This window comes from Leptonotus elevatus, chromosome 14 (genome assembly GCF_054856555.1).
Source record: "Leptonotus elevatus isolate MCC_2025b chromosome 14, RoL_Lele_1.0, whole genome shotgun sequence".
NCBI lineage: Eukaryota > Metazoa > Chordata > Actinopteri > Syngnathiformes > Syngnathidae > Leptonotus > Leptonotus elevatus.
This window is the reverse complement of record NC_141252.1, coordinates 21,668,554-21,693,391: the sequence shown is the minus strand read 5'-3', so window position 1 is coordinate 21,693,391 and position 24,838 is coordinate 21,668,554. Positions and strand designations below refer to the sequence as shown.

The following is a 24,838-nucleotide window of genomic DNA, read 5'->3' as shown; positions in this document are numbered from 1 at the left end:
CGCAGGGGAGTGTTACAAAAAGAAAAACTGTATTTGAAACATCCACACAATATTAAATAGTACCACAGTTGCACACATTTGTAAATAGTTTGCCAAATTGTTTTGTCAAATTGTTTTACACTGTTAAATGTAAATAAACGTATTTTGCTATCAAAAAACAATTTTTCATTGTTGGTGGTAGTGTATTACAGAAGTAAAGCACTGTTTAGGTGTTTGTGGCATCATTCATGGAAAAAAAAAAGGTGTCAAATTCATTAGAGTGCATGAAATAATATCGTTTCACTAAAAGCTTGATTTCTCCGTATTTTGGTCCAAAACAGAGCATTTGGAAGAAACTAACCTATTTCCTATTGTTGATTACTGAAGAACGGAATAAGGTAGAAACAAACTTTTTTTTTCTGATGGTGGTATCTGTGTTTCCATAGTCCAAACACAACATTTTCTGTGGACCTTGAAAGATCAGTCAAAATGCTTAAATCGTCATCACCCACAGCATCCCTTTTCTGAAAACGTCTGGCAGTCAAAGAGTTAAAAATGTCAAGTCTCTGCGGACCTGATGCCCTCCGGTTGGCTGTTCTATAGGTGATCACTGTGTGTTTCGGTCCTCACCCTAGGAACAGTTAAAAGACCGCTGCCAGAGGACCTCTGGATGTGAGAGAGTTTATTACGATAAAAGCATGTCAGATAAAGAGGATGGCCCAAGACCATTAAGACTTTTAAAAACGAATAAATGCACCTTAAAATCAATCCTGGAACACATTTGAAGCCAATGCAGCGATTTAAAAACTGGTGTAATGTGCACCCGCTCTCTGGTCTCAGCACAGGATCAAATAAGCAAAGAGCAGACGTGTCGTCATAAAAGCGTGTGTGAAATACATAATATTCATATGTAAGTGAGTGAGTAAACAGCAGAGGTGTGTGCATGTGCGGATAGAGAGTAAATTCAACATAGCTACTCAAAGAGAGACTGCAGTGAATGACGTGCGTAGTCGTGGTAAAAATTTGATGATTCATGTAATAATAGACTTCCGGCGCCAAAGATTGACATTGCTCAAGAAGAATACGTCACAGGAAATAAACAAATTTGATTTGCCCGGTCATTTCAAACCAGGCCAAGTCGCTGTCCATGGCTTCCTTTCCAGACCCACTTTTTGTCTTTAAAGAAAGTAGGTGTGGCTTGTCAGGCTAGGTTTTTGTTTTTTGTGAAAACAACAACAACAAAAATCTCAAAACTGATTCCATCTGTGACCTACAATCTGTACAACTACTAGTTGCAGCTCCTTTGCCATTTATTGCGACACTCAGGCTTCTGGGTATGAGTCAATCGGTATGGCACATCTTGAGGCAATATATGCCCACTGTTGTTCATGCTTCAAATTTGTCAGATTTTGAGGACATACACTGACTACATTTATATACAGTCAATATTCGGGTTAAGGTCAGAATTCTGATTTCTGAAACATTCGAGATAACACGTTTACATGCGTTATTCCTTTATTTTTTATTATTATTTTTCTTCTTCTTTTTTCATTCAATTATTTTGTATGTGGGTGAGTATGTGTATATGCGTGTGTGCGTGCGCGCGTGTATTCATTAGTTCACCAAAAACATTAAAAAATCCCATACCGTTCACCTAAACCGAACACCGCCGTCAGGAGACCCGAGGAAGGACCAAAGAAAAGAAAGGAAAGTGAAATCCAGCACCGACCATACACCACCCACCACCCACCAGGCCACCAACCAGAGTCCTTCACCAACCCCAGAAACATCTAAATACCAACAAATTAGGGAGACCTCAAGAGACCAAAGGAGAGACTGAGGAAAGGAAGGAAGGACAGACAAAGCAGAGTGAGATCCACAGACACCAGCCTCCACCGATTCAATGACCTGAGGAAGAAGCAGATTGTGTCTGAGTTTCGATAGATGCTGGTGTGGTGGATCTGGCATGCATGAAAATCTCCACCAAAGAGGGGAGCCGTCGACCCCTGTCAGGACAGAGCAAGCGCAACACCTCAGGGCCCCCCAGGCCGCAGCAGCGCCAAAGGACGACCCCCGCGGCGGGGACACGGACAGGGGACCGCAGCACTGCTCTATACTGCGGTCTGCCCATCAGAGTTATTCCTATTTAACATGCCCATTTGTGCTTGATTGGAATATCCCGTTTGGACCGCGACGAGCGGACAACGTACTTACGTAAATAACGTCATTTCCGCTTATATTTATTTCACTCACCATGCTAAATAAAGTTGTCGGTTTCCTCCTCCTCGCTCCAGTAGTGTGGTTCTTTGCTGAGAGCGTCATGTTTGATGACATCAGCTTGAGTATTTCCGGTGGGTTACACGCCAGAAGCACAGACTTATATACTTGTATTTACTGTATGTGTATATAGGCACAAACTGTGGCGTTTTCGTCTTAGAGACACAAAATAACGTGAAAACGCAGCAGATAAATCAATGTATTTAAGGGAGGCTCCTTTAGCGAGTAGGACGGTTACTACATAGACCAAGATTCCTTCAAATCAAATAAGCAAAGAAGAAGAAAATAAGACAAAGAAGAAAATAGCGAGCATGCGCACAGCAAAAAACAATGTCCCGATCGATCGAGGTATTCCGAATGTGTTTATATGCACAAGAATTTGGATTATGAAAGGGGTAACTTTTTCTTCATTTTTTTTTAAACCCCAATAAGACCAGATTCGGGTTATTGCACGTTTACATGGCCTTTCAAAACCCGAATATTGGAAATATTCGGGTATTAAAAGGGTTATTGACTGCATTTAAATGTATTTACTGTGTACAGTACTCTTCAGATCACCCACTGATATGAATATATGACTGGATAGCCGATTGCCCATACACGCCCGTGCAAGCCGTTGAAGCGACTGGGCGGCCATCTTGCTCCTCTCATCGTGCGAGCAGACTACTGTATAAACTATACGGTATACGTACAGATTAGACATATACAGCTCGTAGGCAGTTAGGAAAGGGCTTGGGGGCGGGGGTTTCGTGGTGGGGTGGTTTGGGCGTTGGGCGGGCACTGTTGTGTTTGCGCCAAACATACCTTTTGGAATTATGCCCCCCGAATTCCAACCTTGATTTCATCACACCATTACACCATTAACATATGCGCTTGGGAGATTTTAAGCATGTTTTTGTACAATATTGCCATACCTGGATATATTTATTTGTAAGACAAGGCTTCCATCTTGCCATACTACTCCATGGTCCAGACATATGAAGAAAACTGATTATTTTAGCTAAATAAACCATATTTTTTTCATCTACCTACCTATCTAAATGAGTGATTCTCAACCACCATTAGAGTGCGGTGAGAGATCATCCGGTGTGGCGCGGGAAATTACCCAATGTCAATTATATTGACAATTTGTATTTATTTTCTTATGTAAATGTTTTTTTTTGTTAATTTGTCAATGCCAACCATGTATAGTAACAGGAATAACAATCGAATGTTCAAAAAAAATCAAGGGTACATCACTAACTTAATTTGTCAATGCCAACCATGTATAGTAACAGGAATAACAATCGAATAGTAAAAAAAATCAAGTACATAACTAACGTGTATATACACTTTTTGTGATTTGTTTTGCTATGTGATTTTTTTCCAATGTGAACTATGTGCCTTGACTCAATAAAGGTTGGAAAACACTGATCTAAACTACATTATCTCAGTTATTAGGGCCCAAGCAGCGACCGGTGCATATGTGACAGCCCATGACCTACAAAAAATATCTCTTGGAGCCAGATGCCAAATCTAACAGAAAGTCAGCCTTTTTTTAAAAAAAATTCCTTCAAATATAGAGGTGACATTTGAAAGAATTCCAAGAGATTTTATCTGATAGTCTTGAAACTGTGGGTGTTTCATGTAAGATGTTGAAGATGAAAAATAATAGTAACGCTATTTATATTTTCTGACTCTCTGTGACTGCTGTGGCGATGAGCTGTTTGCCTTGACAAATTATGCTGATTTTGGTGGTCTAAAATGCGTGAAAACTAATGCAATTTTGAAGATCCATCAGTCCCGGCAAAAAATAAAATAGATTTGTAAAGGTTACTATGCCAGTTTCTTAAAATTCAAATTCCAATGTGCCAGTAACCCAACGTGCAAGTACCATGAAGAAGCCCGGGATGCAAGGGACAGCTCTCGTTTTAAAATTAAATTAGTGGATGTAAACTCTTCATCACAGTTGTAAATAGCATGTCCATACTACTAACCTGGATGAGGTATGGTCAACATCCAAGAGTGGCTGGTTCAAGTTGGACAGGTCCAGGTTGTACTTGGTTTTGTAGTACTCAGCAAATGTTTCATATTCTGGTGAAGGAAACTTGCTGAGAGGTGTGAGGTCTGTGTACACATCTGCGACATAAAAGCGATGAGGCTGGTCGAAGTTTCGGTACCTGAGGGAGGATGAGCAAAAAAATTATTATCTATGCACATCCCTTTAATCTGTTAGAAACAAAACACAGTACATAGACTTGATAGATGTAACAGAAAGAAAACAATTGCACACTTCTAACTCAACACACACGCTAACACTGTTTCACGTAGAAAAGAGCTGCAACATAACAAGTCCATTCAGACCAGTGAATGGTTATACACCCTATTCTTGAGGGCTCTCATTAATTAGCGGTGAGACATTTTATCGACTTTAACGTGGCAGTTTATTAGAACTTTTTTTTGTCTCCTTTTCTCAACGATCATTAACTTCAGTAGCATTTAAAAAACTTGTTGGCGGTTGTACTAAGAAATAGAAAAAGTTGAGACTGTGACTTCAACAGCTATGTTTTTATATTTTTCACTGATCTAGATATAACTGGATAGATGATAGGCCAAGACTTTTGAAGCCACCATATTACCACTTTCAAGAAACATTTCTCGGCATACAATCCTATACACTTACAGTATCGAAATTGGAGAACATTTGAGACAGTATGATTTATTATGTTTTATTTGTTTAACAAGTTGCCTTAAATACATGTATACATTATGTGCTTAATGATGTTTACAGGAGGAAACTTGTATCTTTGTATCTTTTTCCGTTTTGGAGCAATTAGCATTAGAATATAACTAAGTTTCCTCATTATTCACAAATCTGTTGAAAACACTGGGGAAAAGAGCTTGTTGCAACATTGGCCTAGATTATCTCTTATACTCTGCTGCCACCTGCTGGCCGTTTTTAACTATCATTACTTTAAGCGACCTCTTCAGGTCAGAGGCTGCATCAAAGCCTTGTGTGTGCTCTAGCATTCCTTTTATTTTCCTTTTGGCTTTTCCCTTCAGGGATCGCCAGAGCGAATCAGTTGCCTCCATTCTAACCCTGTCCTCTGCATCTTCTGCTTTCACACCAACTACCTTCATGTCCTCTTTAACTAAATGCATAAACCTCCTTTTTGGTCTTCCTCTAGACCTCCTGCCTGGCATTTGGAAACTCAGCATCCTTTTGACAATATACACACTATCTCTCCTGGACAAACCATCTCAGTCTGGCCTCTCCGACTATCTCCAAAGCCTCTAACATGTGCTGTCCTTCTGATGTACTCATTCCTGATTCTATTCATCCTGGTCACTCCCAAAGAGAACCTCAGCATCTTCATCTCTGCCACCTCCAGCTCTGCCTCCTGTCTTTTCCTCAGACCAAACAAAACCGCTGATCACAGCACAGTTTTATAAACCTTACCTTTCATTTTAGCTGAATCTCTTCTATCACACATCACACCTGGCACTTTTCTCCAGCCTGCCTTCACTTCTTTTCCACACTCTCCTACTGCATCTGAGGTACTCTTTTTTTACATGAAACCATACTGCTGCTTACAAATGTTCACCTCTGCCCTTAGTCTAGCTTCAACTACTCTTTCCCATAGCTTTATTGTGTGGCTCATCAGCGTTATTTCTCTGTAGTTGCCACAACTCTGCACGTCTCCTTTGTTCTTAAAAAAATGGGCACCAGCACACTTCTCCATTCCTCAGGCATCTTTTCACTATCTATGATCCAGTTGAACAACCCAGTCAGAAATTCTACTTCTACCTCTCCTAGACACTTCCATACCTCTACAGGTATATCATCAGGATTAAGTGCCTTTCCACTCTTCATCTTCTTCAATGCCCTTCTCACTTCATCCTGACTAATCTTTGCTACTTCCTGGTCCACAACAGTCACCTCTTCGTTCTCTCATTTATCAACTCTTCAAAGTACTCTTTCCATCTTTCCATCACACTACTGGCATCTGTCAACACACTTCCATCCCTATCCTTTATTACTCTAACCTGCTGCACGTCCTTCCCATCTCTGTCTCTTTGCCTTGCCAACATGCATAGATCAGTCTCTCATTCCTTACTGTTCAACCTTGCATAGAAGTCATCACAAGCCCGTTGTTTGGCCTTTGCCACCTTCTACTTTCACCTTACGCTGCATTTCTCTGTACTTCTTTCTACTTGCTTCAGTCCTCTCAGTGTCTCACTTCTTCTTAGCTAACCTCTATCTCTGGATCCACTTCTGCACCTCTTCATTCCACCACCAAGTCTCCTTATCTCCTTTCCTTCCAGATGAAACACCAATAACTGTCCTACCTGTCTCCCTGATCACATTTGCACATCTGGAGGCACCTCCTGACCATCCAGAGCCTGTCTCAACTCCTTCCTGAAAGTCATACAACACTCTTCCTTTTTCAGCTTCCACCATTTCGTCCTTTTTTGTCTTCCTCCCCACCAGTCATCCTACACACTACCATCCTATGCTGTCTGGCTACACTCTTACCTACCACTACTTTGCAGTCGCTGATCTCCTTCAGTTTACACCGTCTACACAAGATGTAGTCTACTCCTACCTTCACTCTTGTAGGTCACCCTATGTCCCTGCCTCTTCTGGAAGAAAGTATTCACGACAACCATTTCCATTCTTTCTACAAAGTCAACCACCATCTATCCTTCTGCGTTCCTCTCCTGGATACCAAACTTGCCCATCATCTCCTTATCACCTGTTTCCTGTACCAACATGTCCATTGAAGTCTGTGCTCTAGTATTAACACTAGCACTACTAGAATTCTAAAACAACTAGATCTCGCAGAGCAGTCATTTTGACAGCTTGCGCTCTCGCACTTACGTAATCTCCTAATATGTTTATTACTTGATGTTTTGATTAACTAATAAAGCCCCTCTCTTGCTTTTCTGTGGAAAACGGGTGTATTAATTTCGATTATCAGGCTTGTACTGCCAAAAATTTCATCACATCTAGGAGCCCACTTTTTACTGTGTCACCACTTCCAGTGGAGCGGTACACGGCTCCTTTTAGCAGGGGTGGGTTGGTCTTGTTTGGAGTTGCTGTCTGAAACTGCCGAGCGATCCATCAACCACTCATCGTGATTCGTCAGACTCTCTGTCAGCTTCTCAGAATGTAGCTGTGTAAAGTCTCTTCTCTAGTATAAATTTTTTTTTTTTATTCAACATGGTGATCTAGATTGTATCCAAAGCCAAATGCCTCCGCGCTGAATGGTAGTTGCTATGGAAGCCCAGCACCGCAACCCCGCGGGTCTCAGGCTCAGCAACGCGAAAGATGTACATTGAAATGAATAGAGCAGTCAAATTGACGGTCGTAGAGGTAAAGTAGTAATTACTCCTACATATTTTTCGATTTTTAATACAATAAAATGGCAGGGCAGTAATGATATACATACAGAGAGAGGAAAAGTCAAAAGGCCAGGAACATCATTAGCTGCGTTTCCACCGCAGGAACTTCGGGGTAAATATACGGGGCCAGCCCCGTATATGCGCGTCTCCACTGCAGGAGCCTTCCCAACAACAACGGGCTACATTTACGGGGACGAGCGGAGGTCCTGCTTGAGGGTAGGTACTCCGCCGGCCCGATAAACTCCCGATCGGGCTTTCGTGCTGATTGGCAAAAAATTATTTAGTATAAAAAATGATCTTACCTTCATGCGCAACAACGATGCATTCTCGGGCTTAAGTCTCTTCCACCAAAACAATTCTCTTAATAATCCTTTGCCTATTTTTGTTCCACTCTACTGTTAGCTTTTTAAAATTCTTCATCTAGACGCGGTCTCCTCTCACTCAAACCATCCATCCACGCCAAGTACATTAAAAAAAGCTGAGAAAAATAACAACCACCTAAAGTTTTTCTCTTTCCTCGTGATTTTCGTCATGCGGTGCTTGGATGACGTCACGGAAGAAGCCGTCGCACGGCGTTTATGTGTCGATCAAAACTCGTGACGTCGCGAAATGGGTCGTACTTCGCAGTGGGGACACAGCCACAAGCGGGCCAGCTGAGAGGATGGTTCCTGTGAAAGTCCCTTTCCCCCTTCCCCATACCCAAACGTCCTGCGGTGAAAACGCGGCTATTGATCTATGTAAAAAGAGTAACAACAAATCCAAATTTGAGAACTGTCAAAATGACTGCTCTGGTAGATCTAGTGTTGAAAAACATAAAAAACATATAAATATGTTTTTGGGACATTGCCAGTATTTAAAATAGACCCTGTTTACACATTTTTGGCAGCAAATGAGTTAAAGAATTTAGGGATTTCCCGATCCGATCGTTATCGAAAATTGCGCCCAATTACATGCTGACTCGATCGGAATCGGACATTGTCTCTTGATGAGGACTCGGATAAATTTAGGGTTGTTTTGTTTTTATAACTTTTTATTAAATCTGGAGTTGGGCGGTGACACTTCATTTTTCAACACTTTACAACAGTGATACTATTAATGCCATCAAGCGGCGGGGCTAAACAAGGAAATGGTGCAGAGGTATTTGGAAGTAGACGATAATAAGTTATTATCATCTTTAACCCATTAAGGCCTAAAGCGCCTGGCAAAACATGCCTCTAAAACCTAAGGGTGACTTTTGAGTCAGCCCCCGAAAACCTGAAGTTTTCCAGGAAATTCAGCTCCTGAAGCAACATAATTCCAAAAACATTTCAGAGCTTACGCCTGTGGCGTTCATACAAACCTAAGTTTATTATTATAAACCTTCAATATATATATATATTTTTAAATCAACAAACAAATGTCGCATCTGCGGGTATATAACTCCAAATATATTTACCTTCAACACTAGAGCGCAGTTGTAATAAACTCAGGGGATCGAGTGGTAATTATTTGTTGTCCATTCCGTTACAAAGCTGTGCAAATTTTCAACATCCTCATTGTCTACAAACATATTTCTTAACAATATGTCACTGTCGACTCGTTACACTGATTCGAATTCCTCCCGCACCGTCCTCAATCGCGTAATTTATTTAATAACTCCCGCAAATCTGCATCAACCATAAACGCTCAAATAAAATTCCAGGACATGCTACGAGGCCCATGTCACCCTCTAGTGCATAGTCTGATTCATTTAATTGGCTAAGAGACCAAGAATTGGTCAAAACAAAACAAAATGACATATCAGCTCTGCCGGGTTTAAAGGGAGAAGCGCGATCACACGCTCCCGGCTTCAACAGTAGAAGTGCGATCACCTGCTCCCTGCCTCAATGGGTTAATGTGGAAAGCGGAAACGGTGCGACTTTGCGACTTGCAAAGTGAGCATTTCGGGAAAGCGGAAAGTATGTACAGTAGATGCGTTGCACACTTCCCCGCTGCACTGCTGCACTTCATTGACGGGCAGCCAAGCAGCCCTGCCGCCATTAGGCGCTGGCGACTTGGAAGTGCTTTGTGCCATCCCGGGATCCAGTTGCGGGCGCGCTTCGTTTCCTCCCCTGGAACGATTGTTTTTTTGAAAATGTTATGTATCATCGGCACTAATGGTATCGGCACTTGGTATCGGTATCGGTGAGTACTGAAGATTTGAGTATCGTATCAGTCAAAAAAAAAAAAGTGTGAACACCCCTATCTTTTTCTCTCTCTAACCTCTGCGTATTGGCTGAAATCCGTCAAACGGATGCCCTTTTTGTGGGGAAATAGGCATGGGTTATGCAAATTCTGATTCACCAACATACGCACATTCTTGTGAACTAAACGGGCTGGTACACACTTGTCGTGAATCCGACGTGATCAGAGTATGAACTATGAAATATCCTACGTTCCATTTGTTAGTGAATGAGGCCCATTGTGCTTATACTGTTCGAATATTTTCTCACGCAAGTCTTCACAAAGATGTAAACCTCGCCCCATCTGCTAGTGAACGACCAAGCAATTTATACTCAATCATAGCTGATTGAACATGATTTGCAAATCATTGTATTGTTTTTATTTGTGTTTAACACAACATCCCAAATTCATTGGAATTTTGATTAGGGCTGGGGGAAAAAAGTCGACCACAAAAAATGGTCAAACTAGTATTATTTTGCCCCGAGGCAGTGCCATTGTACACCATACACACAGTAAAGTCCAGGGCACATTAGGTCCATACTAGAGCTGCCAAACAATTTTTTTTAAATCACATTAATCACATCTTAGAATTTCGATTAATAATGATTAATCACTTAATTAAAAGGCTTTTTATCCCAAAATGTTGCCGAGCATGTGTTAATTATTTTCTACATTTATGGACGTCTTCAACATTTTTTGATCCACTGCACAATCTCATCCTCCTCTTTTCCTAATCAGTTAATTACCGGTACATGCATAATTTAAAAGGAAAAAAAAAAAGACCCACATTTTATGACAAACAAATATTCTGAATGTCATACGCAAACATTTATTAAATGCTTTACTTTAATGCATGTAGGTACATTTATTGCTCAAACGCAACCTATGCTACCTTTAACGTAACCATCACTGTCAAGCTAAAGGACCATCTGCGGTCAAAATTAATAGTGTGATTAATCTGCGTTAATACATGACTGATGCAATTTTTTTGGGTGATTAATCAACGAGGTAATGCTTTAACAGCACAGCACTAATGGTTAGGGGGCACATCTGGGCAGCTGTCGCTAGAGTGTTCACCATAGTTTTTACATACAGTACAGGCCAAACGTTTGGACACACACACACACATCTCATTCAATGTGTTTGCTTTATTCTCATTACTATTTGCATTGTAGATTTTGACTCAAGGCATCAAAACTAAGAATTAACATGTGGAGTTATGTACTTAACAGATAAAGGTGAAATAACTGAAAACATGTTTTAGACTCTAGTATCTTCAAAATAGACACCCTTTACGCTGATTATTGCTTTGTACACTTTTGGCATTCTCATCTCTGGGAACTCCTTCAATATTGTTGGAAACCCATTTGAGGTGACTACTCTTGAAGCTCATCGAGGGAATGCCAAGAGTAAGTACATAACTCCACGTGTTCATTAATAGTTTTCATGCCTTCAGTGAGAATCTACAAAGTAAATAGTCATGAAAATAAAGACAATGCAATGCATGAGGAGGTGTGTCCAAACTTTTGGCCTGTACTGTATATGCCCGTGTTTTTTACACAGTATGCCTTTCCTGATACATCTCACTAATTTTTATATCACACTAATTTTTATAAAACAGGCAGTGGGCTTAGAATTATGGTCTAGCACAGTGGTTCTTAACCGCGGTCCTCGAGTACCAGACAACACACAGGTGTTTCAAACAATTAGCTAATCAGCAAGCTCTGCATAAAGCCTGATAACAATCCACAGCTGTGTTGGCTGGGGAGACATGGAAAACAGGCTGGATAGGGGTACTTGAGGACATGGGTTGAGAACCAGTGGTCTAGCATACCCATTAGGGTCGTTCCGTGTCAATTCACAGAAATCGCCAGAACCTCGCCAGTGATAACCTCTCCAAATTGCCAGATTTTTATACCAGTAGAGTCTTATGATGTCAAACGAAAAAATCTGAAGTTTGAGCCTCCTAGCTCAAATGGTTTTCAAGTTATGGCCCATCAAATTGTGGATGACACGCCCGCATTTGGGATCCAGGAAAAGTTACGAGCAAATACAGTCAACAATTTTGTGTGCAAAATTGTTGACTGTATTTGCTCGTAACTTTTGTTCTAAGGTAGGTGCAGAGCTGTAAATTGTTATATGTATGTATTCTGGCCCTGTTAAAAGTAGCATAGGTATACTATTTTTAGAGATATTAAACCTCTAATAGTGGATTATTTTTTTAATGACAATATATTGTGTTGGCATTTTGGGGGTCTATATCTTGAAAATGCTTTCTATTGGTAAGGCTTGAACTGATTTGTAATTACATTTGGGAAATCTACTATGTATTTAAAGAGTTTCAAAGGCACTCAGACTAGGGCTCCAAATATGGCTACAAGACAAAATTCCCATTTCGGAACACCTACTTCAGGCTACTGGTTGCCCATGTTCCAGTGGTTCCCAAGATAATGGGAATAAGCTTTTACCCTATCAACATTTGCCTTTCATCAAAATTTGGAGACACTATTATCCAACTCCTGTGTGGTGAAACTGAAAAAGTTAGTGTAGTGCCCTGACCATATTTACTTCCGTAAACACTACTTGTGAATGATGTTGCCTCTTCTTCTGCACATGCGGGTCAATAGCAATTAGCAATAGCTAAAGGACTGTGTATCCTAAGTATCTCCCCCTGCCCCCAAAGTACCTTGGAATGATGACAGCATCCTGATAGTCCTCCAACTTGAAGGTGAATGGGTTTTGTTTGGTGTAATGAGTAGTAGGAATGCCAGTTCGAGCCTCAGACTTTTCAATATCCTCCATGAACTTGAAGTCCATATCAAGCGTGTTGGAATCTCCAACTACACAAATAAATTAAAAAGAATGGAACATATTCTGTTATCTACAAAAAAAATCTACAAAAGTTAACCAATACAAATTCAGAAATGTATCGTCTAGGTACAAATCACATATGTTTTGCACTTCAAGTAACCATGTGCACCACTGTCGTACTTGCTGCTCATTAGCTCCTCCAATAATATGAAATTTCCCTCAAGGGATGAAAAAAGTGTTGTGTCTTGTTTATCTATCCAGCTATCATTTTTAGCAAAAACCTGCATTCCAATTCTCTGTATAAAACAATGTTTCTCAACCCTGGTCCTTGGGGCACACTATCCAGCTTGTTTTCTGTGTCTCCCTATTCCACATGCAGGTGATTCAATGACAGCCCATCAGCAAGCTCGAGAGAAGCCTGATAACGAATGATGGAAAACAGGCTGGATAATTTGCCCCGAAGACCAGGGCTGAAAAACAGTGGTATATAAAGTACTCTCACTGTACATGGGAATTAATATAAAATATGAATACTGAAAAAAGCCCAAAACACGTTTTAATAGTCGGAACAGAAGGGGCTTTTGTCTCAACCTAGTCAACAAGGCAATTTTCTCTTTGCTCTGTCAAAATGCGTTCAAAATGACAAAATCTCTGAACAAATTAAAATTTGCATGAAAAAAAGCTGAAAATTCATAGCTTTAAATTAAGGAACCCCGACTGTAATGACAAGTTTGTTCTATATTATTTATTTGGTTGTTACTAACATAACTATGAGATTCATTGAAAAAAATCATTTCCAGTTTAATACATTTTGTTAAAAAAATATTTCTGCTGTGCGCTCGTTATTCACCAGAATAAAGAGTTTTGATTGTCCCTTTAAGAACGCTACAGAGGCTTACCTTGCTTTCTTTATAGGCGTTTAACATTGCTAGGCAGAGAGCCAGCCGCACTGAATGCATTGCAACGTAAATAACAATGGTGGCGTACGTCCAAATAAAGTTTAAAAAATTTATTAAATTGGAATTGATTTTTGAAAATTGAATCTCATAGTTATGTTAGTAACAAACAAATAAATAATATAAAGCAAACTTGTCATTACAGTTCCTTTTAACTGGAAGTACAGAAGAGGCTTCTGCCTCTACTACCTAGCTGATCTAGGCTCCCACATGAGAGTTCTTGCCACTGTTGAAAGTCCTTGCTTAGGAAAACTGTCCATGTGTACCTTCTGTATGTACTGTAAGGCTGGGTATCAATTTGAATTTTCTCAATTGATTCAATTTCAGTTCACAAGAGTTCAGTTCAATTCTATTTCGATTTCTTTCAGATTGGATTCAGTTCACTTCAATTCAATCGATATTGATCGGAGTGCGCTCATGAAGCCTAATGAGTTGTTGATGAAAGCCACCCGCTTCGTAGCCCTCTTGCTCTGTTGTCCTCTATGTTTTTTCTGCTCTGTGCAGCATTAGCAGCCTCTTCCTGTGCATGAGATGGAGCTCTGCCAGTGGACCACGTTCCTCTTCACTAGGTGCCTTGTGCCGTCTCTTCAAGGCTTTCAGTTCTTGCCTGATGTTGTGGATTTTGAGTGCCCTCTGGTTCTTTGTGTAAGGTTGTTTAAAGTGGGGTGTTAGTCAATGTAATCATAAAGAACCAGGTCAGAATCAATGGACCTACTCAGTCTGTTAGCTGTTTACTGGCGAATGACGGAAGCATTGATGTATGCCCATTTCGCTGATGAATGACGGAAACATTGACAGATGTCAATTTTACTGACGCACCGCAGAGTACTTCCACTTCTCTCCCGCGACTGTGGCCGAGCCACTCTTTTTCTCATGCAGAAAAATAGTAAATGTATATTTAATAGGTATGCTAACTTCCTCACACACTATTCTCCAAGCCTTCTCTCTCTTCTGGCTCTGTCCCAATACTAATAGATGGCTGTGTGCTAGAGTTGACTATAGACCGCAATGGTAATGTTTTTTTTTCTCTTGCTGTAAATTCCTCATTACTGTAGATTTATGCAAGAATTAGTTTAGTTCTCAATATGTTTATTTAACATCAGGCACATTGTTAGGCAGATAGGGGGTCCCCTTTGGTGCGCCAGTTTAAATCAGGCAGATCATTGAACAGCTAAGGATTCTAAGTATTGAGTCCGTTGGCCGTGTGCAGCAGTATTCCCGGCAGTTACATTCGTGAGCACATACTATATGGTGGCATTAGTGAGGAAAAGAATAGAAACATAAACAATTCCAAGTGAACTGAGTAAGTGTTAAACGTTTGTAAATCGAAGATTAGCTATCATCAAAGCTGCATTGTTCCTTCTGCTGTGTACGGCCACGGATTGGATTTGGATTAATTGTAATCAGAATATATGGCTCCATGTAAACCCGGTTACTGTAAGAGTAGAAACCATTTTGGACACAGCCGAATCTCGATCTTTCTGGCATTCAACTAAAAATATACAGTCTTCTTTTCTTTTCTTTTTTATTATTATTTTGTATGTGGGTGAGTATGTGTATGTGCGCGTGCGTGTAAGCGTGCGTGTGAGTGTGTGTGTATTCATTAGTTCACCAAAAACCTATTAAAAAATCCCATACCGTTCACCTAAACCGAACACCGCCGTCAGGAGACCCGAGGAAGGACCAAAGAAAACAAAGGAAAGTGAAATCTAGCACCGACCAGACACCACCCACCACCCAATGGGCCACCAACCAGAGTCCTTCACCAACCCCAGAAACATTTAAATTCCAACAAATCAGGGAGACCTCAAGAGACCAAAGGAGAGACTGAAGAAAGGAAGGAAGGACAGACGAAGCAGAGTGAGATTCACAGACACCAGCCTCCACCGATTCAATGACCTGAGGAAGAAGCAGATTGTGTCTGAGTTTCGATAGATGCTGGTGTGGTGGATCTGGCATGCATGAAAATCTCCACCAAAGAGGGAAGCCGTCGACCCCTGCCAGGACAGAGCAAGCGTAACACCTCAGGGCTCCCCAGGCCGCGGCAGCGCCAAAGGACGACCCCCGGGCCCCGCCGGGGCCACCGGCCGGAGAGCAAACCCAGGAGCAGGAGCGCCCCCCACCCCAACACGGCCCGCACCCCCAACCCAACGCAGCAGGACGGGGCACTGCAGGCCCGCCAGGCACAGCCCCCGCTCCCCTCACAACCCTCTCGTCCCCCATCCACCCCGCCATCCACCCCAACCCTGCTGGGAGACTTCAACGCTCATGTGGATAATGACAGTGAGACCTGGAGGGGCGTGATTGGGAGGAATGGCCCCCACGATCAGAACCGGAGCGGTGTTTCGTTATTGGACTTCTGTGCTCGCCACAGACTGACCATAACGAACACCATGTTCAAACACAAGGGTGTCCATATGTGCACTTGGCACCAGGACACCCTAGGCCGCAGTTCGATGTTCGACTTAGTAGTCGTGTCATCAGAGTTGCGGCCGCATGTGTTGGACACTCGGGTTAGGAGAGGGGGGGAGCTGTCAACTGATCACTACCTGGTGGTGTGTTGGCTCTGATGGCGGGGTAAGATGCTGGTCCGACCAGGCAAACGATGGGAGCTGTGGCCGTAAGGTGGTTGGTGCCTGTCGTGGCGGCAATCCTTTAACTCGCTGGTGGACACCAGCGGTAAGGGATGCCGTCAAGCTGAAGGAGTCCTGTTCGACCTTTTTGGCCTGTGGGACTCCGGAGGCTGCTGACAGGTACCGGCTGGCCAAGCGGAATGCAGCTTCGGCGGTCAGTGAGGCAAAAACTCGGACATGGGAGGAGTTCAGTGAGGCTATGGAAAACAACTTCCGGACGGCTTCTAAGAAATTCTGGTCCACCATCCGGCGTCTCAGGAGAGGAAAGCAGTGCGCCATTAACACTGTGTATAGTGGAGATGGGGTGCTGCTGACCTCGACTCGGGACTCTGATTAATCCTTGGTACATCCAGTCTTGTCTGGTCAGCTGACCTGAGGCACCTTGCAGGTGCGTAGGGGATGGACAGCTCCAAAAGATAAGGTGGATCAAGAACATTTAAAGATTTTAAAACAAAATCTTAAAAATAATTCTAAAATTTACAGGGAGCCAGTGAAGAGAAATAAAGAGAGGCCAGAATAAGAGTTATGTGCTTCCTCCAGCAGCATTTTGGACAAACTGGAGATAATGAGGACTGGCTGACTCCAAAATAAAGTTCATTACAGTAATCTAACCGAGATGTAACAAAGGCATGGATTACTGTTTCTAAATGCAGTTGAGAAGGGAGAGGCTTAACTTTAGCCAGCTGCCTATTAAAAATTGGATGTAACAGCAGCACCAATTTGCCAGTTCTATTTAAAAATCACTGTCCGGTTTAAGATCAATGACTGATCAATGATTTGACACTATTTGTCGCAAGAGGCTTTTGGAACCCTAATTCTAGGTACACAATTCACACCATCCACCTGAAATGCCAACCAATTCTGAGTGCATGTCCACTCACCAACATTGAGAGGTAGTACACAGTAAGCAGAATCAGCAAGTGTCGGCTTGAACTCCAGTGCAGGTTTCTCTAGGCGAAGGATATGGGAGAAGATGTACTGGTGCAGGCGAATGATGAGGTCAAGCTCGGTGGTGGTGAGGTTGAAGCCCGACTTCTGTAGCTCGATAGAGATAGTCACCTCACCCGAGCGTGTATAGACCGGAAAATGGGGGATCTGTTGTGAGGGGATAAGATAATCACATATACAATACATATAACAACGTAGGAAAGAGGAGGGAAATGGGCTTCTCATAGATAACTAGACGTGCAATTTCTGGAGAAATTGTGTGTGTAATGCTGAAAGCTGCATACTAATATTTGAATGCATGTGGAATGCTTTATTATAACAATGTCACTTGTGCAGTCACAATCCGAAATGAAACAGCGATTTGACCGTTCCGCAGTTCCACGGAAATTTGAAGTAGGTGACCAGGTGCTTGCACTACTGCCATTACCTGGTTCTTTGCTTTCGGCTCGTTTTTCTGGGCCTTTTCCTGTGTTAAAGGTGCTAAGTGACATTGGTTATGTTATCGAAACTCCCGAAAGTACTATCCCCGTGAAGTACAGATACATACTAGCCCTGTAGTTGTGACTGTTGCAATAGTTGCTGTGTCTGATGACGGCTTGGAGAGTGTTTCTCCCAAATCTGCAAGACTGCCAAATTCTGAAATGTTGAATGTTTTTCCAGATACTCTTGCACATTTGGAGGCAAGCCAGAAGGAAGACTTACTATCCTTAGTTAAAGACTATGCGTGTCTTTTCTCAGATGTTCCTACTCGCAGGACGGTCAGTAGTTTAGCTTTTGGGGGCAGGTGTCGTGTTCAAAAGGAGTCTTGTGAAAGACAGCAATCGTTATAACAGAGAGCCTACTATATCCAAATAATGCTAATGTGAAAAACAAGTTAAACTTCAGAAAATTTGGCAATATTAGCACTAAACAAATGCAAAAATGACATCAAAGCACAAAAACTTAATTGAAACAATGAAAGTACATTCATGGAACTAACAAGGTGCTTAGGGACTAAAATTAAAACATTCTCAATTCTAACATACTCGCGGTATGGGTTTAGCTGTCAGGATGCCGAAACATCGGGTGCTGTCCTCTGGTGGGTAAAGCTTTCTTCGGCGGAAGTTGAGCTCATCCGGGAGTGGCGTGGTAAGAACCATCCCAATTACATAAAGGTAGTAGGTATGCTCGGGGACAGCAAAACTGTCCTGCAGACACTCTGGTATCTGTAAATCATAGGGAAGGGACAGGGAATTTCCTCCAACATTCCAAAAACATGCATGGTAGGCTGATTGAACACTAAATTGTCTACTATTATGAATGGTTGTTTGTCTATTTGTGCCGTGCAATTGGCTGGCAACCAGCTGGGATAGACTCCAGCACGCCCGCAACCCTCGTGAGGATAAGCAGTTCGGAAAATGGATGGATGTCAAATAATGTAACAATCTCTACTTTCGCTCATAAAACAGTCACACTGATTATTTTTTGTTGTTGCCCACAATCACTACTAAAATAAGCTTTAGTCTTTACTTCTCGTGTGTTGCTACTTCTAACCAATTGTTACCTGCAAGCTTTTAGCTTTTTACTGATGCTGTTTTAAAGTTGTTTTTATACTTTGTAGCACTTTGATAGTTTTTTTAAGTGTCAAGTGCTTTACAAATAAAAAGACCACTTCTGGTGGTTTGGGGGCCGGGGGGTGGCGGGAGGTGGGCTGTGGGGTCGTGGGGGGGAGCGGGGGCCGGGCTGGTGGTCCTGTCCCATTCTGCTGCGTTGGGCTGGGGTCGCGGGCCATGTTGGGGCGGGGGGCGCTCCGGGTTCCTGGGTTTGCTCTCCGGCTGGTGGCCCCCAAGGGGCCCGGGGGTTGTGCCCTAGCGCTGCCGAGGCCTGGGGGGTTGTGCTTGCCCTGTCCTGGCCGGAGTCGACGGCTCCCCTCTTTAGTAGAGGTTTTTCATGCATGCCAGATCCACCAGAACAGTATCTAATGAAATTCCCACACAATCTGCTTCTTCCTCTGGTCGCTGAATCGGTGGAGGCTGATGTCTGTGGATCTCACTCTGCTTCATCTATCCTTCCTTCCTTTCTTTTAGTCTTTCCTTTGGTCTCTTGAGGTCTCTCTAATTTGTTGGAATTTATGTCCTTCTGGGGCTGGTGAAAGATTCTGGTTTGTAACCCTGTGTGTAGTAGGTGGTGTCTGGTCGGCGCTGGATTTCACTTTTCTCACTTTTCTTTGATTACTCCTCGGGTCTCCTGACAACTTCACGACTATCTGGATTCTGAAGAATTTGGTTTAGGTGAAGGGTATGGAATTTTTAATAGGTTTCAGGTGAATTAATGAGAACAAACTCACACGCACGCACGCACATATGCACACACACACGTACACACACAAAAGAGAGCGCAATGATGAGGACATGTTCAATCGAATGAACAATACTGAGCTCTCTCTCTCAAAAAAAAATACAGAGCGTTCAGGGAGAACACTCCACAGTTTATTGGGGGGACGTGGGAAGTGGTGCCTTGCACGAGCTTGACAAGGAGGCTGCAGTTACACTTCAGCCCAGAGGTGGCAGTCGCGAGTAAAAAACTGACAAGTTCCACAATGCACCTTTATCTCATTCACTAGCAGCCATTTTCACTTAAGCAACCCCCTTTGCTCCTGGCTGTTTTACTGGATTTTGACTGATACTGCACGGTCCACAAAATATTCTGTTCTATTGTTATAAAACCATGGAAAATAAATATTAGAGTGTCTTCTTTCATCAACGTTTCCGTTTTGCAGCAATTAGCATTAGAATATAGCTAAGTTTCATCATTATTCACAAACCTGTTGGAAACACTGGGAAAAAGAGCTTGTTGCAAAATGGCCTTGGTTGATCTCTTATACTCTGCTGCCACCTGCTAGCCCTTTTTTCAGATTAACTACCATTGCTTAAAGCAACCTCTTCATGTCAGAAGCTGTATCAAAGCCTTCTGTACGCTCTAGCATAAAAAAACATAATAATTCCCTTACAGCTTTCGGGTAGCACTGGCGCCTCTTTGTGGAGCCAGGCCGGCCAGGAACGCTGGTTTCCTCCTCATCGTGAAGGTCCAACTCTTCCTCATACTTTACAGTTTCCTTCCCGACTGGCATCAAATGATCATCCAGTTCACCTTGGAAAAACAGTAACAAAGTATAAGAAAGGGAATAACAAATAATAATAACTAATGCAAACCAAAATGAGGAGGAGTTTGTTAAAATAGGGCATCTCTAATAAGTAGGAACAATTTAAAGCTAATTATAAGTGGTCCACTTGCTGTTAGGTTTAACAAATGGCTCCAAGAGACTTTTTCATAGGTCTTGGAATTTGACATTCTGTATGTCTCCCAATTTTTATAGATCTAGGTAAAATGTACAACCAGGTCTGCTTTGTTTAAAAATATATAAATGAGGGGCAACCATTTAGAATATATATATATTTTTTTTTACATTTTGAAAAACTCACCAAATGTTTTAACACACATCGGGTCTGAGCCGGCACTTTACCGTGGTGGAGGAGTTTGTGTGTCCCAATGATCCTAGGAGCTATGTTGTCTGGGGCTTTATGCCCCGAGCAGGGTAACCCATTACAAACAGGTCCTAGGTGAGGGGACAGACAAAGTACGGCTCATTGATCCCTTATGATGAGTGCAATAAATGGACAGATGCTTTCATTGCCTGGACGCGGGTCACCAGGGGCCCCCTCTGGAGCCAGGTCTGAAGGTGGGGCTCGTTGGCGAGCTCCTGGTGGCCAGGCCTGCTCTCATGGGGCCCGGCTGGGTACAGCTTGAAGAGGAAACGTGGGTCCCCCTTCCCATGGGCTCACCACCGGTGGGAGGGGCCTAAGGGATCGGGTGCATAGAGGGCTGGGCGGCAGCCAAGGCCAGGGACCTTGGCGTTCCGATCCCCGACTACAGTAGCTAGCTCTTGGGACATGTAATGTCACCTCTCTGGCGGGGAAGGAGCCCAAGCTGGTGTGTGAGGCAGAGAAATTACGACTAGATACCAATCCTTTCGAGAGGGGTTGGACTCTCTTCCACTCTGGAGTTGCCCACGGTGAGAGGCGCAGAGCAGTTGTGGGCATACTTATTGCCCCTCTGCTTGGCGCCTGTACGTTGGGGTTCACCCCGGTAGACGAGAGGGTAGCCTCCCCCCGCCTTCGGGTGGGGGGACAGGTCCTGAATGTTGTTTGTGCATATGCACCAAACAGCAGCTCAGAGTAACTACCCTTTTTGGAGTCCTTGGAGGGTGTGCTGGAGAGCGCTCCCACTGGGCACTCCCTCGTTCTGCTGGGGGACTTCAACGCTGACAGTGAGACCTGGAGGGGCGTGATTGGGATGAACGGCTCCCCCGATTAGAACCAGAGTGGTGTTTTGTTATTGGACTCCTGTGCTCGTCACGGATTGTCCATAACGAACACCATGTTCAAACATAGGGGTGTCCATAGGTGCACTCAGCACCAGGACACCCTAGGCCGTAGTTCGATGATCGACTTTGTCGTGTCATTGGATTTGCGGCCGTATGTTTTGGACACTCGGGTGAAGAGAGGGGTGGAGCTGTCAACTGATCACCACCTGGTGGTGTGTTGAATCCGATGGCGGGGGAAGATGCCGGTCAGACCTGGTAACATCTTGCTGCACATTGCTGGGAACATCTGGTAGAATCCCCTGTCAGAAAGAGTTTCAACGCCCACCTCCGGCAGAACTTCTCCCTTGTCCCGGGGGAGGTGGGGGACATTAAATCCAAGTGAACTATGTTCCGCCGATCGGAGCTGTGGCCGTAAGGTGGTCGATGCCTGTCGTGGCGGCAATCCTCGATAACATCAGGCTGAAGAAGGAGTTTTATCTGGCCTTTTTTCCTGTGGCACTCCGGAGGCAATGACAGGTACCGGCTGGCCAAGCGGAACGCAGCTTTGGCGGTCGGTGAGGCAAAAACTCGGACATGGGAGGAGTTCGATGAGGCCATGGAAAACGACTTCTGCACGGTTTTGAGGAAATTCTGGTCCATTATCTGGCGGCTCAGGAGACGAAAGCAGTGCACCATTAACACTGTGTATAGTGGAGATGGGGTGCTGCTGACCTCGACTCGAGACGTTGTGAATCAGTAGGGAGAATACTTCGAAAACCTCCTCAATTCCACCGACAGCGACTATGGGGACTCTGAGGTGGGCTCTCCTATCTCTGGGATCGAAGTCACTGAGGTAAAAGCTCAGCGGCCTCGTGGTAGAGTGTCCGCCCTGAGACTAAGAGGTTGTGGGTTCAATCCCCAACCGGGTGATACCAAAGACTATAAAAATGGGACCCATTTGGCTCCCTGCTTGACACTCAGCATTAAGGGTTGGAATTGGGGGATTAGATCACCAAATGATTCCCGAACGCGGCTCCTGCTGCCGCTCACCGCTCCCTTAGGGGATGGGTCAAATGCGGAGAAAGATTTTCGCCCCACTTAGGTGGGTGTGACAATCAGTGGTACTTTGGAACAGGGTTCTTGCAGGAATCACAAAAATAAATTTCAGACCTTTTTAGACCATTATAAGAAACATTTTAGACGAACTTTAAGGCATAGCGAGCTGATGCTTTACGGCTTTGACGTGTGACTTTAAAGCCTTCACGCCCAAAGTCCCCAACTTTATATTTGTTTTGCATAATTTGCAGCAAGCCGAGTGCCTATCGCCTGCTACCTCTTCCAACCAGCTGGAAAACTGACTAACTGCATAAACTCGATGTGAACAAAAACTTGAAAGGTACGGTACACGGTGGTGGACACATTGAGCCACCTAAATGTAATGCTACATTCACACCAAAAGCAGGGATACATATACACGTATATACATACATACATATACACGTATATACATACATATACACGTATATACATACATATACACGTATATACATACATATACACGTATATACATACATATACACGTATATACATACATATACACGTATATACATACATATACACACATATACATGTATATACACGTATATACACACATATACACGTATATACATAGATATACATATACACGTATATACATAGATATACATATACACGTATATACATAGATATACATATACATATACACGTATATACATAGATATACATATGCATATACACGTATATACATAGATATACATATACATACATATACATATATATATATATATATACACGTATATACATACATATACATATATATATATATATACACGTATATACATACATATACATATATATATATATATACACGTATATACATACATATACATATATATATATATATACACGTATATACATACATATACATATATATATATATATATATATATATACGTATATACATACATATATATTTTTAGACCATTATAAGAAACATTTTAGATGAACTTTAAGGCATAGCGAGCTGATGCTTTACGGCTTTGACGTGTGACTTTAAAGCCTTCACGCCCAAAGTCCCCAACTTTATATTTGTTTTGCATAATTTGCAGCAAGCCGAGTGCCTATCGCCTGCTACCTGTTCCAACCAGCTGGAAAACTGACTAACTGCATAAACTCGATGTGAACAAAAACTTGAAAGGTACGGTACACGGTGGTAGACACATTGAGCCAACTAAATGTAATGCTACATTCACACCAAAAGCAGGGATACATATACACGTATATACATACATATACATATACACGTATATACATACATATACATATACATGCATATACATACATATACATGCATATACATGCATATACATACATATACATGCATATACATACATATACATGCATATACATGCATATACATGCATATACATGCATATACATGCATATACATGCATATACATGCATATACATGCATATACATGCATATACATGCATATACATACATATACATGCATATACATACATATACATGCATATACATACATATACATGTATATACATACATATACATGCATATACATACATATACATGTATATACATACATATACATACATATACATGTATATACATACATATACATACATATACATGTATATACATACATATACATACATATACATGTATATACATACATATACATACATATACATGTATATACATACATATACATGTATATACATACATATACATACATATACACGTATATACATACATATACATACATATACACGTATATACATACATATACATACATATACACGTATATACATACATATACATACATATACACGTATATACATACATATACATACATATACACGTATATACATACATATACATACATATACACGTATATACATACATATACATACATATACACGTATATACATACATATACATATACACGTATATACATACATATACACGTATATACATACATATACATATACACGTATATACATACATATACATATACACGTATATACATACATATACATATACACGTATATACATACATATACATATACACGTATATACATACATATACATATACACGTATATACATACATATACATATATACATATACACGTATATACATACATATACATATATATATATACATATACACGTATATACATACATATACATGTATATACATACATATACATATATATATATACATATACACGTATATACATACATATA

General features: G+C 41.9%; 1 protein-coding gene across 6 annotated transcripts in view; it reads right to left on the bottom strand.

Annotated features, from left to right (window-relative positions):
* Positions 1-24,838, bottom strand: part of dicer1 (dicer 1, ribonuclease type III) — a 213,908-nt gene that overhangs the window by 105,585 nt on the left and 83,485 nt on the right. For 5 of the 6 annotated variants that reach the window (XR_015097029.1, XM_086094344.1, XM_086094346.1 and 2 more), the window contains 5 exons: positions 20,181-20,320; positions 18,217-18,396; positions 17,125-17,338; positions 12,530-12,683; positions 4,233-4,415 (listed from right to left, as the gene is read on the bottom strand). Coding sequence is in view for 5 of the 6 variants with exons in the window: in XM_086094344.1 (XP_085950470.1) it covers positions 4,233-4,415; positions 12,530-12,683; positions 17,125-17,338; positions 18,217-18,396; positions 20,181-20,320 (871 nt within the window). In the remaining variant the exon portion in view is untranslated. The remainder of the gene's footprint in view (positions 1-4,232; positions 4,416-12,529; positions 12,684-17,124; positions 17,339-18,216; positions 18,397-20,180; positions 20,321-24,838) is intronic. The other variant, XM_086094347.1, reaches the window with a different exon arrangement.